The sequence below is a fragment of the Podarcis bocagei genome (genome assembly GCF_964188305.1).
Source record: "Podarcis bocagei genome assembly, chromosome: 3".
NCBI classification, from domain to species: Eukaryota; Metazoa; Chordata; class Lepidosauria; order Squamata; family Lacertidae; genus Podarcis; species Podarcis bocagei.
This window is the reverse complement of record NC_138127.1, coordinates 14047201-14066165: the sequence shown is the minus strand read 5'-3', so window position 1 is coordinate 14066165 and position 18965 is coordinate 14047201. Positions and strand designations below refer to the sequence as shown.

General features: G+C 44.0%; 2 protein-coding genes across 3 annotated transcripts in view; both read left to right on the top strand.

Moving 5' to 3' along the window:
- MBOAT2 (membrane bound glycerophospholipid O-acyltransferase 2) overlaps nt 1-7785 on the top strand; it is a 74734-nt gene extending 66949 nt beyond the window's left edge. For both annotated transcript variants that reach the window (XM_081189130.1, XM_081189131.1), the window contains exons 10-13: nt 592-656; nt 1006-1138; nt 3106-3257; nt 4193-7785. In XM_081189130.1, coding sequence (XP_081045256.1) covers nt 592-656; nt 1006-1138; nt 3106-3257; nt 4193-4442 — 600 coding nt within the window. In that variant the 3' untranslated portion in view covers nt 4443-7785. The remainder of the gene's footprint in view (nt 1-591; nt 657-1005; nt 1139-3105; nt 3258-4192) is intronic.
- The window catches only part of ADAM17 (ADAM metallopeptidase domain 17), a 290647-nt gene extending 273977 nt beyond the window's left edge, over nt 1-16670 (top strand). Inside the window, exon 19 of the transcript XR_014006785.1 lies at nt 16506-16670. The gene's annotated coding sequence lies outside the window, so the exon portion shown is untranslated. The remainder of the gene's footprint in view (nt 1-16505) is intronic.
- The last annotated feature ends 2295 nt before the right edge of the window (nt 16671-18965 follow it).

Here is an 18965-nt window from a genome sequence, read left to right as displayed (position 1 = left end):
CATATTGCATAATACATACCTCCTCCTCCTCCTCTTCCTCCTCCTTCTTCTGCGATCACTCGTAGCTGAGTAAGGTTGTAACTAATACATATCAATACTTCATAAGGGACGCGGGTGGCACTGTGGTCTACACCACTGAGCCTCTTGGGCTTGCCAATCAGAAGGTCAGCAGTTCGAATCTCCACAACGGGATGAGCTCCCGTTGCTCTGTCCCAGCTCCTGCCCACATAGCAGTTTGAAAGCATGCCAGTGCAAGTAGATAAATAGGTACTGCTGCAGCAGGAAGGTGAACTGTGTTTCCATGCACTCTGGTTTCCGTCACAGTGTCCCATTGCACCAGAAGCGGTTTAGTCATGCTGGCCACATGACCTGGAAAGCTGTCTGTGGACAAACACTGGCTCCCTTGGCCTGAAAGCAAGATGAGTGCTGCAACCCCATAATCGCCTTTGACTGGACTTAACCATCCAGGGGTTCTTTACCTTTTTACTTTACCTTATTTCATAATAATATGATCTCTTTTAAACCCTAAGTAATGACATAATGATTACCTCTGCTTTACAGAAATACAATAACGGTGTGTTAATTTTACAGTTCTCAACAAGTTTCAAGATGTTTCTTGATAACTGGAATATCCAGACAGCTCTTTGGTTGAAAAGGTACTATCTGTTATCTATTTTTCTTTTCTTACAAGCCTGTTGTAAAAAGAGTCATGTTATGCCATTCCTAAGATGCCAAAAGCACCAGACACATTGTTTACTGGCCTTGGCGAATGCAGGAGAAAATGGGTGGCCTTTGACTAAAACCTTGTCTCCTAAGATAAGCGGTCATTTTATCAGATGATTTGTGTGTTCATTGAGGGCTGGGACTCAGTGAACAGAGTCCCTTCTAAGTTTGAAACTGCCAATGATAAATACATTAAGTTATTTCTGCTAGGCTTTTTTTTTGTGTGTGCTGAGCTTCAGTTCCTCCTGTTCTTAATAAATGTATTTTTCCTTGGATTTTTAGAGTATGTTATGAACGGGCCTCCTTCAGTCCAACAATACAAACCTTTATCTTGTCAGCCATTTGGCATGGGGTATATCCAGGATATTATTTAACATTCTTAACAGGAGTACTAATGACAATGGCAGCACGAACTGTAAGTACCGCTGCCTCTCTGCTCTTGCCAAAGAACTGTGCGGATTCAATGCGGCTCTTAACGTTTACATTCAAAACCTTAAATTTGTAGGAGGGAGGAAAATATGTGCTTTTTTAAAAAAGGCATTTTGTAGTCCACTTGCATATTTTTGACTGAATTAACCAACCAAAGCACCAGTGTCTGAGTAATATAAGTGAATAATTGTGTGGTGCTTCTTCAAACTTGAAGTGGCAGAACATGGAAATTATTACTCTGTTTCCATCATTATAGAGGAAAAGCATCAATGAATATGACTAATTCAGGATGACCTTGAGCCTCTTTGGTGGTTGCCAAATGGTTGCCTCACCTTGTTTAATGGTAGAACAGTCACTGGGAGTAATGTTTGGAACAATTGATTTGACAAAGGTCAGCTAGAATGTATGTCTTTATCAGCAACTGCGCATGACATTGATGCATTTAATGCATTCAACATCTAGTCAACCCCTTTGTTGGGAGATGGTGGTAATCAGGATTGGAACCCTGGCAGACAGGAAAGGGACATTTAACCCTTTCTGTTTGATGTATTACAGTATTTTAATATTTTTTTGGAAGCCGCCCAGAGTGGCTAGGGAAGCCCAGCCAGATGGGCAGGGTATAAATAATAAATTATTATTATTATTATTATTATTATTATTATTATTATTATTATTATTATTATTCTCCCCACAAACTGTGACCCCAAGCTACTGCTTCTCCATGAAGAGAACACATTTAAAATAACATCCAGTGGGCAGTCTTGTATGGATTGGTTTTGGGGATATAATTAGTCCTGAAAGGACTAGGGAATAGGAGCTTTGGGAAACTGGCAATAAAACTACCAGAGGGTTGCCAAGTCATAAGCAATCACAGTGGGTCACTTAATAAGAACAGCTCTTCCATAAATTAAAAACATCCAGAGTCAAAGCCAGAGATGCCTGTGTAAAGCTGGGAGCATAGTGCAGGAAGATGGGAAACTGAAGAGGTGGTAGGTGAAGAAATTTGAACGTCTGTTCCCAGCAAGAGATAGTAGCAAGCAGACAAATGCACTGTTTTTATCTATTCCAGAAAGAGGCCAAGAACTGATCTGGAAATTTATTACAGCCAGCTAGGGGTGGGGTGGTGGCACTCACCTGACGTCTGGCCACCCATGTCACTTACTGCATATTGGGATAGAGGGGAGGAGGGGTGAGGTCAGTGCTGTGAAACACATCTGCAGCAGTGCTGGATTGACTCCACTGGTGCATTTGCATGGCCACGCCCTCTGCTTTCATCCTCTCCATCCTCGCATGCTGGTTGACTGGAGGTCAAGCGAGCACCGCCGTCCCACCCTGCTATTGGCGGCTAGAGCAGAAAACCTAGAAGATTCTTGGTTTGCGGGTCACTTCGCAGCCATTCGTCACATCTTATATGATTCAATCTTAATAAAAATTGAAGGATTTTACTAGAATGCAAACAATAATATTAGAAAACGGGAAGATGACAAAGTCAATGTAATGTCATTTTAATACAGATACAGTGGTACCTTGGTTTGCAACCGTTTCGGATTACAACCATTTTGGATTACAACCATGTCAAACCCGGAAGTGCGTGTCCCCCCTTTTTTTATTACAGCCCCCCTTTTTTTGGGAGGCCCCATTGGTGAAAGCGTGCCTTGGGTTACAACCTGTTTTGGTTTACAACCGGACCTTCGGAATGGATTATGGTTGTAAACAAAGGTACCACTGTATATATATTTTAATTTAAAAAAAATCACCTGGCAGGGGCCACGCTACAACTCTCAATGTTATGAAAACACTTATTGGATCAATAGGTAATCAAGATCGACACTGTAGGCTTTCTGTATTTTGGCTGCATCTAGATGTAGTTTCTTGTAACTTCTGATGACTACCTATTCTGTGATGACGATCCTGGTTCTCCTACTAATTATTTCCCCTCCTTTTTTGGTTTAGATTAGAAAGAACATTAGGCACTACTTTATTGACTCCCCAGCCATTAAATTATGTTATGATATCATGACATGGATGATGACTCAAGTAGCAATAAGTTACACGGTGGTCCCATTTGTACTTCTCTCCGTAAAACCATCATACCTGTTTTACAGGTGAGTTGACACTTTGTGTTTTTAAAAAAGATTTAAACGGCAAGTGGAATTATTCAGGGGTTCTCCCCCCTCCCCCCGAAAGCTGAACAAGTAGTAATCTAGTCTTCAACTCCATTTGCAGAGAATTTCATGTTATATTTCATTCTTGGTGGAGGGATTGGGCAGATGGGCGAGGGAAGCTTATGGAGTTAAAGTAGAAAATCTGAACCCAGGTGTGTTGAACAAGAAGCACCCAGTGACCATCATCCACTTTTTTTGGACAAGTTTCTTAAGAAGGTGATGGTCATCCAGGTACCATCACATGCTTGGAAGAATTATCTGGACCCATTCCAGTTGGATTTCAGGCCTGGGTATAGCACTCAAACTGCCTTGGCCGCCCTGTACCAGTGAGCTTTGTTGGAAGAGGGACAAAGGAACTGCAGTCTTGTTTGTTGCCCTCCAGCTCTCAGAAGCTTTCCATACTGTTGACCATGGTACCCTCCTGCAGTGGCTCTGGGAGATGGGGGACACTGTGTCCACAGTGATTTCGCTGCTGCCTCAGGCTGATTTTGGAGAGTAGCAATGGAGGGATATTGCCGGGCACCTTAGGAGCTAACTTGCAGAGTTTCCCAAGGATCCATCTTGTTCCCCAAGCTTTTTGACAGCTATATAGGACAGAACATTGGGGGAGTGTAATGAATCGATGGAGGTTCTGAGTGTGGGAGGTTCTCAATCCAGGAAGATGGGGGGCTGCCAGTTCTGGATGGGGTTGCATTCCCCTAGAAGGAACAGATGCTTAGCTTAGAATAATCCTTGATCCTTCTATTCTGCTTGAGGTCTTGGTGCTTAGTATAGCAGGCCTTCTGACAAGCAGGTCAGTGTTTATAGCTTTGTCACAAAACACTCCCGAGTTCAATTTGACTTAATATGGTTTCCTCCCCTTTTTATTTGCTTAGTTCCTGTTACTTCTGCCTCCACATAGCCTGCATTTTAGTACTGTTGATATCTCCATTGAAAAGAACTCAAAAAGGAAATAAAGAGCAAGAAAGCATCCAGCCCTCTTGGTCCAAAACGCAGGGTCAACGAGGAGGAGGAAGAGATGATGAAGAAGAGAAAAGCGTCATGGGACATAACAGTTACTCCACAGCAAATAGTTTCAATCAGAAAAGAGAAATCACCTGCAGAAATACAACACTGAAGCAATGATTAGGAGATGCTATGATGGATATATTTCATATTTCGAAACCCGTTTATAGCACCTTTTAAAAGGGGTTGTTGCATTTGTCTGGAAAAGATGGGTTAGTAAGGAAAGAATGCTATATATCCCTAGGGAATATTGAATACACTAGTAAGAATGGAAACAAAGCAAATTAACCTCTCCCGTGCCATGTTCCTGTGGATCACGCCTTATGTGAAAATATTACCATTATTTCAATGGGCACTCAGGACTTGCAGCATATGTCCATTGGGTCATAGGTGTGCCCCTTTGCTGAATGTATGTTGCGCATCTCAAGGCACTTATGGGGATGGTGGGTCATTGTGTCAATTCAGAGTAACAGAAGGAAGATATCTTTAACAAGCAAACACCTTGCCTTAAACCCTCTATCTACTGAAATAATGTTTCTAAGTGGTATTTTCATAATATGTGGGAAGCATAGTTCAAATATGGGTTTTTTTGGGGGGGAAACAGAGAAATGAAAGTAGAAAGTCAATTATAGCGTCTGATAAGAAGGAATTGCAATAAGCATCTCAGTATTTGGAGGGTTTTCTTAGTATATCAAATTCATGCAGTTCAGGACTGCAAACATTGCCAATGCAGAAGAGGTTCACTTGATCAACACTCATTATAAGAACTCTTGGCAAATTTCTTTTTTAAAATCAAAATTCACCCTTCTCAGGGTAAAATGCTCTAGTTTTATGGGTTCTTTTCTTTTTTGCTCTATCAGTATATATGAGTTTTGCAACTAGATACAAAATGGCAGCCATAATAAGACACTCACAGAGTTTCTGTTAAAGCCACAACTTTCCAGTAAAACTCATCCTTTTTTGTCATGTAGAAATAAGAGTGACCTTAAGATAAAGTCACTTGGAAATTTTTGTCAGAGATGTAAAAAAATAATTAAAAAAATAGTGTGAGAAAGTGCTTATGATATAAGTATAGCCAGATTATATTATGGTTATAATTCAGTTTATATTAAACAAAGAGTGAAATTGTTAAATAGGTATTGTCTAGCTCATCTTTGACATTATATATCCTGTAACACTGGAGAACCTGTGATTTAGGAAATCCCTAAACCAGGGTTTCATTCATGGAGGGTCATACTGTACTTTTTGATAAAATATTCCCAACTGTTCTGTTCTCTAACAATTTTATTTTGAAACTATATCAAAGGAGTTGATAAATATTAATCACTTTCTGGTGAACATTAACAACTGCTAAAGAATTGAAGTACTAAAGGGCTATAATTTTTATTTTTCTTCTTTGCATACCATTTTCTTCGTCTTTAGCAAACGGGAACCATTTTAACATTTAAAATGTAAAGGAAGTGCCACAGCAAAAGTAATGAAAATCAGAACTGAATTGTTTCTAAAACAATTTTATTTCCAATAATATTGTATCTCAGTAATGGGAACCTGTGGCCCTTCAGATCTTGTCGGACTACAACTCCCACCAGCTATTTGCTATGCTGGCTGGGACAGGTGATATATGCGGTCCTCTAGATGTTGTTGGACTCCCAAGTTCCTCATCCCTCCCCTAATACAGTATATAGCAGCTGACTGAATATTTTAAGTGAGCAGAGAAAGGTAAAATTAGCTCTTTGCTGTTAGGGATGTAGAAAACAAATGCATTTTCCACATGTAGAAATCTCAAAGCATCTTAATCCGCACAGATTCATGTTAAAATCAAGAGTAAGAAATAGGATATATTTCTTGTTTAGAGTGTTCCACTTCTTTTCATGGTCTGCCTCCATGATATCCCAGGATAGTTAGAGACAGTTGCATTCTGTCTAAGGAAACTGCAAACTAGCGCATGTTGTTGATCTCATTGTTAGAACGGAAACGCAGAATGGAATATGTATTTGAAGATCAGGGCTTTCACACTGACTTGTGTCATGGGAATGAATATTAGCGTTAGAATAAATAAACTTGTAATATCTTTGGAAATTGTGCTAACACACAGCATTATTCCATTATCATTGTACTAAAGAAATGCGTAGGGAGAAGTTGCAAGGGAAGAGTTCCATATATTGCTGATGGGAGTTCAACACAAGAGAGGTGGCTTTTTGTATTTCTGAGTGTGTGCACATACCACAGGATCTCTGTCAGGGGAGGTAGGGTAATCTTGTAACAGGAGGCTGGAAATTGTTCCCCCATCCCCAATATTGTCCATAGAATCATAGAATTGTCGAGTTGAAGGGGACTCCAAAGGTCATCTAGTCCAACCCACTGCAACCCAGGGATCTCAAGTGGATCATACATGATGTGTAGCCATCCAACCTCTGCTTAAAAACCTCCAGGGAAGGAGTGTCCACCACCTCTGGTGGGAGTCTGTTCCACTGTCAAACAACTCTTGCTGTTGGAAAATTATTCCTGATGTTTAGTCGGAATCTCCTTTCTTTTAACTTGAAGCCATTGGTTCAGGTCCTAGCCTCCAGAGTAGGAGAAATCAGGCTTGCTCCATCTTCCATGTGACAGCCCTTTAAATATTTGATATCTCCTCTCAATCTCCTCTTATCCAGGCTCAACATATGGCCAACACCCTCAACCGTTCTTCCTAAGACTTGGTTTCCAGACCCTTGATCATCTTGGTTACCCTCCTATGCACAAATTCCAGTTTGTCATTATGCTTCTTAAATTGTGGCACCCAGAAGTGGGCACAGGTGTGGTCTGACCAAGGCAGAATTGAGTGGTACTATTACTTCCCTTGATCTGGACACTGTATTTCTGTTGGTACCGCCTAGATTATCATTAGCCTTTTTTTTGCTGCTGCACCACACTGTTGACTCAAGTGGAATGCTTTATTTTTTTCCAACAAATGGTAGCCGTTTACTTAAATGGGGGAAAATAAAGGGATGTATTCTTAAAAGCAGTAGGAGTTGACCCCCACCTTACTCTGGCTAACCTCAGACTTTGAGTTGGGGGCAAGTGTATTCACCAGCTGTGTCCAAAATGGCAGCCCATTCTTCCCTCCTAGTTTTCAGTGGGAACCCAGCTTAGTCCATCTTGCTTAGTCCATTCTGACTCCTGTTTCTATACATTAAGCTAAAGGTGAGTCTAGTTTAAAGGTTGGGGGTTAACCTAACTTTCCCACAAACACATACACATTGAGAAGCCAGCGTGGTGTAGTGGTTAGGGTGTTTGACTAGGACCTGGGAGAAAATTCGAATTCCCACTTAGCCATGAAGTTCATTCAGTGATCTTGGGCCAGTCACCCTCTCTTAGACTAACCTAACCTACCTCACAGAGTTGTTGTGATGATGATAATATGGAGAGGGGGAGAGCCATGTATGCCACTTTGAGCTACTAGGAGGAAAGGTGGTTTTTTTTTTTTGAAAAAAGCAGCATAAATAAATAAAGTAGGTAGCCTAATCCCACCCATAGCAATAGCAGTGGCCTCAGTTGGAACTAGAATAGTGAATGGGCGCAGGATCAAAGGTTCTTCTATCCATATCTTACTCATCTGTCCACCTGCTTTTCCAAACCAACTCTGACTCCAAGGCCCTGAGAAGGAAGTGTGGAATGTATTCCACCCACACCAAGCCAAAAGTTGCACTGAGGATAGACGGAAGTGGGAAGGATTAATTCCTTAAAATCCAGTTGTCTTCTCCACTGCCTATTAACACAATACTGTGATGCTATTTGGATTATTGCATGAATATTATCATTGCATAATATCTACATTGATAGACACTTGCAAATAATATATTTTTGACAGGATACATTTGCAAACCTGAATATAAAGTTCTGTCCTGTGATGCAAAAAGAGAAAGGAAAAAGATTTAGTGCTTACGACTACTCATATGCACACATACCTAGAAGTACAGTGGTACCCCGCAAGACGAACGCCTCGCAAGACGGAAAACCCGCTAGACGAAAGGGTTTTCCGTTTTGGAGGCGCTTCGCAAAACGAATTTCCCTATGGGCTTGCCTCGCAAGACGACAGCCCATAGGGAAATCTCCGGACGGCGGGGAAGCGCAGCGCGTCTTCCCCACTGTCCTCGGACCTCCTCCCGCCGTGCGGCATCGGAACGAAGCTCCGATGCCGGGCGGGGGGGGGAACGCCTCCTCCCCCCCGCGCAGCATCGGAACGAAGCTCCGATGCCGGGCGGGGGGGGAACGCCTCCTCCCCCCCGCGCGGCATCGGAACGAAGCTCCGATGCCGGGCGGGGGGGAACGCCTCCTCCCCCCCGCGCGCGGCATCGGAACGAAGCTCCGATGCCGGGCGGGGGGGAACGCCTCCTCCCGCCGCGCGGCATCGGAACGAAGCTCCGATGCCGGGCGGGGGGCGGGGAACGCTTTCCTGAAGACTTGGGGTGGGAGGAGGGTTTTCCTTCCCACCGCCAACATTCAGAATGCTGTTCTGAATGTTGGCGGCGGGGAGGAAAAACCCTCCTCCCACGCAAGCCCCGGGAACAGAGGGAAAGCGCTGCGCGCCTTCCCCTCTGTTCCTGTACCTGTCCTGAAGGCTTGCGGTGCGGAGAAAAGCCCTTCTCCGCACTGCCAGCCTGGCAAGCGGTTTCCCTAGGAACGCATTAATTGATTTTCAATGCATTCCTATGGGAAACCGTGCATCGCAAGACGAAAAAACCGCAAGACGAAGAGACTTGCGGAACGAATTAATTTCGTCTTGTGAGGCACCACTGTAATCTTATTGAATGCAGTGGGATTCCAACATGCATTGAGTTGCACACTGAATCCACAATTGATTCTCTGCTTCGTTATATCCTATACTAGATTGAAAATTCAGCTCAAGATAAGCAATTAATTGTATGACTAGTTCTTCCAACTGTAAACAAAATACATGCTTAGATGCACATGAATTAGGCTTCATTATAGTCGCAGTTGGTTCAAACTAACAGTGCAAACTAACCAATATATATCTACTCAAAAGTAAGTCGTTGAGTTTAATGGATTATTCCCACATAGGCAGTAAAGGATTATAGCCTTATTCTCAATCAAAGTAATGAGATTAAAGTTAATCAGGACTTGTGGCTTACTTTGTTGCATTCATTTCGGTGAGAAACACTCTTTTCACCCGCTGGATTGGAACCAGGAATTAGAAAAAACAACAACACCATTTGTCTAATTCTAAGTGAGTTGATATTTTCAAATAGTGATTTCAGCCAGAGGAGATCACTGCAAAATCTTAGTATTCCAAATCAGCCTTTAACTTCTAATTGCCACTCCATAAATTAAGTTAGGATTCATCTGAATCTAATTTATACATGTCTCCATTGGCTAAACATAACTTACTATTATTGCCTGCCTTCTTTTTATATAAAGTGCATTTACAAATTTGCATTCTGAAGTCAATTCGGACTGCTTGCAATTTAACATGAACCTGACTTGTCCTAACAGCTACCTGTGACTCTTAAACATTTCCATATATTCTTAAAGGAATATACTGACACAACAGCTCCATAGTCAGCAGAGTTTTAGCTTTAAAGGTAGAATATCTTAAAAGCCTTGGCATCCAATTGAAATTTGACACTTGTAAGTTGTTTAAGGGGTAACTGTCACTTTTGCAAAGGATATTTTGCTTTTGATGATGCATTTTCTAGTACATTGTTTTGAGAAACGTCGCATTTGAACGTTGCTCTTTAAAGAAATGTTGTCAAGAGACCAGAATCCAATCACCCAGTCAGTTCCATTAATAATAAAATGGTTAGACTAGGATCCAAAGAGCCACATGCTGTCTCTTCCTACTGTTGGGCCTTGTACCCCTCCCCAAAAATACAATCTTAAAAGTTGGGGACACCTGAAAAAAGCATAGGAACCTAGTAGGCTGCCTTGTATCAGTACTATTTGACCATCAATCTTAGTATCATCTACTGTGACTAGTAGCAACTTGCAAGGGGGTCCGGTAGAGATCCTCCACATGTCCTTTGCAAGATCCTTTTAATGGGATTAACCCTGGAGTTTTCCAAATGCAAATCAGTGAGGTATGGTTCCTCATTCAGTTTGGCACAAAGAGCCGTAGTGCCATGGGGGAAATCTGAACACCACCCCCTACAGGACACGCAGATCAGTGCTTTTCTGTATGGGGTGCCTGGACCTGGCCTCATCTTTGAAGGTGCCACCAAACGCTAATGTAGACTGGAGTCCTGGAGTCCTGTCCTAATTACTCTTGCATAAGTGCCATTGAAGTCCGTAGGACTACCCATGCATAGCAGGTGCCAGGACCGCCTATGTTGTATGGCCGAAGCTCTCATCTCTTGGATGTCGTCAGGCTGTGTGACATTGAAGTGGACTTTGGCTTTTGTCAGCTGGAGCTAACAATATTGGGATGGTGGTAGACTGTTGCCCCACCTTGGCAAGAGCAGTAGCTACATAGTTCCATCCTTCGTTAGATGACTGGCCTCAAAGGTTTCTAAGCCGTTGTCTTAAAAGTTGAGCAATTTCCCATGCTATTAATTGGTTCTGGTAGGTTTTTGCTCTCGTTCCTGCTAAGGTTTTAGGAAACTACGTGTGGTCTCAAGGCTCACACTTTGAAGCCTGGCATTAAGCAAACACACACACACTTCAGATTTAATATTTGTAGTTTCTTGCTCTGTTGTTTTTATTTTGCATGACGTTCACTACAAATATTCATTCAGCCACTGATGTCTACTATATCTGGGCAGCCTGCTTTGTGAGCAACAATAGAGTACTGGAAGCCTTTTGCAAAGTAAGAAGTTGGTTGCTTTCAGACGAGTGGCTGTTTTCTGAAACAGTGGGCTGCATCCAATCTTTGCCTGAGCAGATTTCTCATGGTGCAGTGGGACTTTCTTGCTACCATCTTCCCACAGAATCCCGATAATTCTCTCTGGGGGATGAGGGGGCCCTCTGGAAAGGCCTGAGATGGGATGGGATGTGAAGTTGCAGTGGAATGTTGAATTTTGTGCAAGCTGCCTCCCAATTTTAGGCAGCCCCTCTCCTCTTGCTAGATCTCAGGCCTTGTCTCCGCAGAAGAGGCTTTTCAGAGGGGGCTGTGGTGGATTGGAAAGGACGGGAAAGTACTGCTGCACAAGCACATTTCCACTTGTGCAACTTTCCGTACCACTTGCTGATACTTTAACCCTAGTATGTGACTTTGATCCTGGACCCACTTGAAAATACTGGAAGCTCTCTTTCTACCCTTTTATTCAGCCCATCTGTCCTGCCCGTCTGGGGGAAAAAACTGCTGTTACTTTTGGCATTTACTCAGGTGAGCCTCTTTGGCTTCATCGTCTGGTTCGCTGTTGCTACAAGACACGTCGGGCTCATTTGGGCTCTTGTATTCCCACTTAACATGCGAGATGTGCTGCCTCCACCCGTAGATGACTCAGAACTTCGTTTAGCTGTGCATATCAGCACTTAGACCAGAAAAGGTTTTATAAAAGGAGCATTTGCCTACACTTTTTGTTGTCGTCGTTGCCTTGAATGTATTTTGTCAGGTTCTTAACGTTTAATGACGGTCTCATTTCATACCTTTGTTTTCAATGGTCATTGATTTTGACTCTCTTTGAAGTCTTTGGATGTGTCTTACAGTGGCAAAAATGTCATGCAAATACAGTAGTATGTAGAGAGTTATTCTTGAAACAGACCTCAAGCGGATGCTAGCTCAGAGAGAAATTTCTATATGTGTATTGAAAGGAAACTAGCACCCTGATTCATGATAATTAAAATAATATAAAATTATTCAATATAGGAATATAAATATGAAATTTAGCTATTTCTTACCTGGCCACATATTGAAGGGGTCTATTCTTAGCTCAATGCAGAGATAGTTATGCTCCCTCCCTCCTCAGATAATCTGCTTTTTGAGATGAGAATATGCTTCAAAAGTGGATAGTTGCAGTATTTCCTCGATTTGCCTTCCCCAATTCAAAATATAAAGGCATTGCCCATGAGTTTCATTTTTATTATTCCAATATATATATATAAATATATTTTTTAAAAATTGTTATTTTTCAACAGATCCATAAAATTAGGTCTTGGTGTATGGTAATTTAAAATACCACTGTGTTAGTTTACACTGTGATGTGATATTTTAATAATTACTTATTTCTAGTTTTGTCTCAAGAGATGCTACGTACAAGTAGCAGACTGCTATGTTTTAAAAGGTGTTTTTAACTTGCCTATAAATGTTTTTCTAATTTGTGTCTTTAAAATCTGATTAAACAGTAGTTTAAAAAAAGAGAGGCCTGGAATTGTTTTTCTCCATCTGTTTGGTGCTGTTTAACTTACACAATGCGATGCATTTAAAAACAGCTACTGGTAGCTGTTTTATCCCTTCACTTGATGAGAGGAGTCACCGCAAAAAGACACAAACAACCCCAACTTCCACAGCAGACCTACAATTCACTTACTGAACACTGTGTAGTGTGTTTTGCAACATACCATGAGCATTGTGACTTTATAAATGAAATATGGAGATTTAATAGGATCTGGTCTATCTGGAGCCTGTTCAGACATTACTTTTTATAAATGCAAGTGAAGTTATCTTACTCCCTTATCTGCAAATAGGAGAAACGATGTTATGAAAACTGGTAGCATATGAGTCTGCCAGCTCTTTCGTCCAGATTATCCTTTTTTTTAGTGGTTATCTCTTTCCATGCATTTGGAAACATTCCTTTCTGTAGCACAAATACAGATGCACAGTAGATTTGGTTTTTGAGGAAACACTATCTCTAAATCCAGCTGATTGCATGTAATGGGACTTTGAGACTACAAAAAGCCAGACTCTGACCAAAATTTTACTCCGTGGTGAGAGAGACTCCATTTCTGATACTAGTGGTCTGAATTTTTTTTTTTTAACGAGGCTAACAACTCTGCACTTGCATGTCCAAAACTCGAGCCAGTTCTGATCCAGAATCGAAAGAAATGGGATTAAAAGACAGGCTATCTATATCTGTTGCAGACTTCCAGAGAAGTTGTTTGATTGGAGTTGCACTAGGGGGCACTGTTGACCTTATCAGAATGCAGGGCAGGAGCAGTGGGCAGAAGCAACCTCTTAAGAAGAATCATTGAAATGGAAAATTACTTTGGAAATGGTGAGATGTGGGGATAAGGGTCAAAGACACGTCTCTCAAGAAGCAGCAGACAACAAAGCTGCAAAACAATACAATTAAAAACACACACCATGTAAGTACTTTGGGAGGAATTCAGCATCACACACTTCCAGTTGTTCCATTAAAACAGGCATTTCTGTTTGCCTGGAGGAATGATTCCCCTCTGCCTACCATGTGGTTTTCTGGGGATTCTCCAGACCCTTCCCCACCCCGAGGAGAAAAAGTCCCGCTGTGCAACTTCCTAGTACTTCCCAGCAGCCTTCCTCCCTTCCCTCTTCCTTTCGACAGCTTGGGGGAGGTTCCTGCCCCCAGGAAGCAGCCCGGGACCGGGGGGGGGGGAGGCAATGGCACATCACCTGCCCCAAGCCTCCTCAAGCTGTCAAAATGAAGGGGTGAAGGGCGCTAGCAAGGCGGCGCAGCTCCGCCCCTTCCCCCGACGGCTCGGGAGTCGCAGGCAGGCGGCGCGCCAAGTGTCACCCCCCTCTGTAATGACACCCAGGGTGGGCCGCCTCCACCGCCCCGCCTTCCTCCACTCCTGCACCCAATAGTGGCCCAATGTGGCTGATATTGAGAGAGGTACTGTTTTAGGTGGGACGCGGATGGCGCTGTGGGTTAAACCACAGAGCCTAGGACTTGCCGAACAGAAGGTCAGCGGTTTGAATCCCCGTGATGGGGTGAGCTCCCGTTGCTCGGTCCCTGCTCCTGCCAACCTAGCAGTTCGAAAGCACCTCAAAGTGCAAGTAGATAAATAGGTACCGCTCCGGCGGGAAGGTAAACGGCGTTTCCGTGTGCTGCTCTGGTTTGCCAGAAGCGGCTTTGTCATGCTGGCCACATGACCCGGATGCTGTACACCGGCTCCCTCGGCCAATAAAGCGAGATGAGTGCCGCAACCCCAGAGTCGGTCACGACTGGACCTAATGGGTCCCTTTACCTTTACCTATTGTTTAAGGTGCTATCCTCTTTTCCAAGCTACTTAAAGTATATGAAAGTGTTGGGAGCCATCACCCTGGGATTTTTGTTATGGATTCCTCTCTTGCCATTAAACCTGATAAAAGAAAGAAAAAGTGTATGCTTTTTAGATATATGAGCGATTTCTTTTAACATTCAAACTGGAACCTTCATCTGTTTCCTGTGCTCTAGTTCCATTCCTGACAAAGTAAGACTGCAGTCTGCAAAAACACTTGTTCTGAAAAACCAAGTTAGTATTTTAAAGCACTGATAAAATCCAGTCTGTCTTTGTTAAACAAACAAGAGGCTAACCATAGCCCTGAACCTCTAATGAAAGGTGGGAAAGGAAAATTTGAAACAATGCAGCGTTTTCACAAAACATGGCACTCCAGAAATTTCACTGCAAAAGAAGCTGTCTTATATTAAGTCACACCACTAGCCCATCTAACTGATTATTGATACTGACAGGCAGCAGCCAGGAATTGAACCTGGAGCTTTGTGCCTGCAAAGCAGGTTACCCACTACGGAGCTACAGCCTTCCCCGTAAGTCCCAACACATCTTCCTCGAGGTTTGTCAAACAGAACTACAAAACAAGAAACTAAGAACAAGGTCACACGTTACAAAATGAGACTGTAGTGCTTGCTTCTCAGTTGTCATAGAAACCTAGCAGTTCTCCCAGTAATTTGGGACTGAAAATGCTTGGAGAGTAACAACTGGCCTACTTGGCTTTTTCATATTGGGATTAGAGCAAATGGCAGAAAGTTTTAATAGCTGGCCATGATTGTTCTCTGAAGCCAGTGCTTTTGCCTTCACAAATTATGTACACAGAAGCAGCATGATATCTGGAGGGAGTTCATTGGGCCAAGGAATACAGTATGAGGATCGCCTGGATTTTCAGTGGAAAACGAACCAGATGCTAATTCTGTGTGGTTCCAGCAGAGCCCTGTCAGACTCTGTTTGTAGTTTACTTTGCTTAGCTTAAACGAAGGATGAGGATTTGTGGCCCTTGGGTAAACACTACAACATTCATTATGCCTGACCACTGACAGCGTGACCTGGGACTGATTGGAGTTGTAGTCCAGCAATATCTGGAGGACCACAGGTTCCCCCACTTCTGGTGTATGGGGAGCTTGGAGCTACACATTAGTGATATTTACTTGTCCTTTGTCTACACCTGTGTGGTGTAGTGGTTAAGAGCGGTGGACTCGTAATCTGGGGGACCGGGTTTGCGTCTCTGCTCCTCCACATGCAGCTGCTGGGTGACCTTGGGCCAGTCACACTTCTCTGAAGTCTCTCAGCCCTACTCACCTCACAGAGTGTTTGTTGTGGGGGACAGTGGCGTAGCGTGGGGGGTGCCAGGGGTGCCAGCCGCACCGGGCGCAACATTTGGGGGGGCGCGTTTGGCCGGCCCCCCTCGAGGAAGCGGGAACCTCTCCAAGGCGCAGCGCGCCGTCGGTGGAGGAAAAGAGCCGCGCAGCAGCAGCAGCAAAGCCGGGAGGAGGAGGAGGTGGAGCGAGCCTGCTAATTGCTTGCTGGGAATTAAGCGGCTCAAAGAGGCAAAGGAAAAGAGGTGGAGCCGCTGGCCCGGCCGGGAGGAAGCTGGAGAGAGCAGCGCGCCAAGCGCACGTGACGCAAAGGGCCTGCCCACGTGCAGGCTGAGCTCCGCATGGCGGGGCGGAGGGAGGCGCTCTGCACGTGCTTAGGAGGCGCTCGCTCTTTCCAAAGAAGGACCCGGCTACTGGATCAAGGCCACAAGGGCCCATGTAGAGTGAGTGGCCAAGCAGACGCCTCAATGAGAAGCACTCAAAGCAGGACCCGGGGCACAAGAGCGCTCTCCCTTCCTGCTGTTTCCAGGGGGTGGAAGCGTCGCTGCCTCGAGGGCTTCCGAGATACCCTGGGGTGAAGTCCCGCTTCACCTTCTTGGGAGTCCCTCTCTTATGCTTTGGGGGGGGGTAGCAAGGGGGAAGAATAATGATTTCCTCCACCACCAGCCCCAAATTCTATAGTAAGAGAAATTGGGGGCCAAGCCAACTGGGGAAATGGTGAGTCTCTAACTATAGAGCTCAGGTACAGTGGTGCCCCGCAAGACGAACGCCTCGCAAGACGGAAAACCCGCTAGACGAAAGGGTTTTCCGTTTTGGAGGCGCTTCGCAAAACGAATTTCCCTATGGGCTTCCTTCACAAGACGAAAGCCCATAGGGAAATCTCCGGGACAGCGGGGAAGCGCAGCGCGTCTTCCCCACTGTCCTCGGACCTCCTCCGAAGCCTGGCGGTGGGGCGGAGAGACCTTCTCCCCGCGCCAGCCTTCGGATGGCTGTCCTGAAGACTTGTGGTGGGAGCAGTGGCGTAGCGTGGGGGGTGCAGGGGGGGCCTGCCGCACCTGGCGCAACATCTGGGGGGGCGGAAGAGGCTCGAGTGCTAAAATCCACGGGTTAGGGGGCGCAAATTACTTGCCTTGCCCCGGGTGCTGAGAACCCACGCTACGCCACTGGTGGGGGAGGAAGGGAAAGGAGAATGTTAGCCGCTTTGAGACTCCTAAAGGGGAGTGATAAAGCGGGATATCAAATCCAAACTCTTCTTCTTCTTCTTTTGTTGTGGACCAAAAGGAGAAAAAAAAGAGCTGCGTAAGCAATGCTGAGAGAAACTAGGCACAGAAGGGCTTAATGAAGGAAGTTGTTCTTACCCCCCCCCCCTATTTCTACTGCCAACAAAGCAACAAGTGCTCTAGACTGTTTACAACGAGCACAAAACATAAAAACCTCATAACACACACAAAAGTAACACAAAAGAAAGGGAGAAACTAGGAAGAGCCAACACTACAGCAGAAATAAAACGCTATGCTGAAAGTTTTTTTTTTGTTTTTTTTTTTTTTTGAGGGGGGAGTGTTATGGTGATGGAGCAGCAGTGGTAAATAGGGAGACAAATGAATTGCTAGGGGCAGGGATTTCTACACCATAGATTCCACACAGTGCTGGCTGGTGCTCATTGGGACTGGTAGGGCAGAAGACAGAAAGCCCATAGTACGTAGAGGCAGAACTCACTAAACCTTGTTTTGCCTCCTATACTCTCTCTGCTGAGTTCTCCAACAAGCAACAAGGAGACTAAGAAAGAGGAAATTGACAGTCAATGACACTCCCTGAGCTGGATACGAGAAAAAAGGCAGGCTAGTTGGGGATGGCTGAAGGCAGACTGAAGTTGGTGGGATAGTGCCCCATTTACCCTACAGCCTCTGTTGGTGCCACAACCAAAATTACCTCTTGCTGTATCCCCACAAGCCAAACCTCAGGTGAGAAACATAATGAGGCATGAGGACCTCTTTAGATGACCTTATGAGGTATCTGTATGTCATTGTCTCAAAGGTTTATGGGAATTGTGAAATACATGCACGGTCAGTTCAGCATCTTAAGCCTATTATATGCCTATTATAATATGCCTATTATAAGGCCTTGTGTGCATAAACTTGCTATCCTGACCTGATGGAAAGTTTAATTTGTCCTTGCCCCCACCACACCCCTCTGGTAACTCTATGTTCCTGTCATAGAAGGATCAGGGTACAAATCCCACACCCATTTTCCTGGATATAAATCTCACTGGATTCAGTAGGATTTCCTTCTCAGTGGATGTCTATAGGAGTGGGTTGTTAATTGTCTGTAAGAATAATCCATCTCAGTCTAAACTTTCCTGCAACTGTAGGACCAGAAGGGGCGATGCTTGCAGGCCAATCCTTAGGAAGCCCAATTCAACACTGGATTGAGCTGTGACCAGTGCACTGCAAGTCTTAGGATAGGAAGAGCAATTGGCAGCTAGCTTGTGTTCATCAGTGAATTGAATGCCCCATGAATTCAGGTTCCTTAGGAGTTTAAGAAGTGCATCTCCAATTGTGAAATTTGAATGGCAGGCTTTAGAGAATGTCAGCTTTCTAAGTTTCCTGCCGTTCGCGTTAATCCTAATAAATGAAAAGCCAAGCAAGCCAATTAGTCTTGAAGCATTTTCAGTCTATTCCTGGAAAAGAGCCGACAAAATAGTTGCTAGGTTTCTATGACAATTTAACAATGCTTAGATTCAGGTTCATCTTGAAATGAGTGCTAGGAAAGTCACATGACCTTTATCAACACCCTCTTCTATGTTTGGCTGTTCGCCAGGTTGGAAGTCTTCCATTTCATGACATTTCCAGAATTCCATGCTTAGTAAAACAGCGACAAAAACCTTCTTGACCAAACTGGGCATCTATGCAGATGTGTGTAAAATTATCCCAATGTTCCCCACCTTTTTTTGGGAGGGGGAGCCGTTTCCTTAAAGGATGCCCATTTATTCTTTTCCTCCCTTTAACTCACCCTTAAAGGCATTCTCTCCAGATAGAGTTTAAAATAAACATCTGAAAATGCTTGCTACTATGCTGGAAAGGGCATTATACCTGGGGAGTAATTTCACATTACTCACAGGAACTATTATTAGAGTTGTATATACCCTGCAGTCATGCTCTTCCTACAACTTCTGATGGCAGCAATTAACTTTACTCTTCTCTTA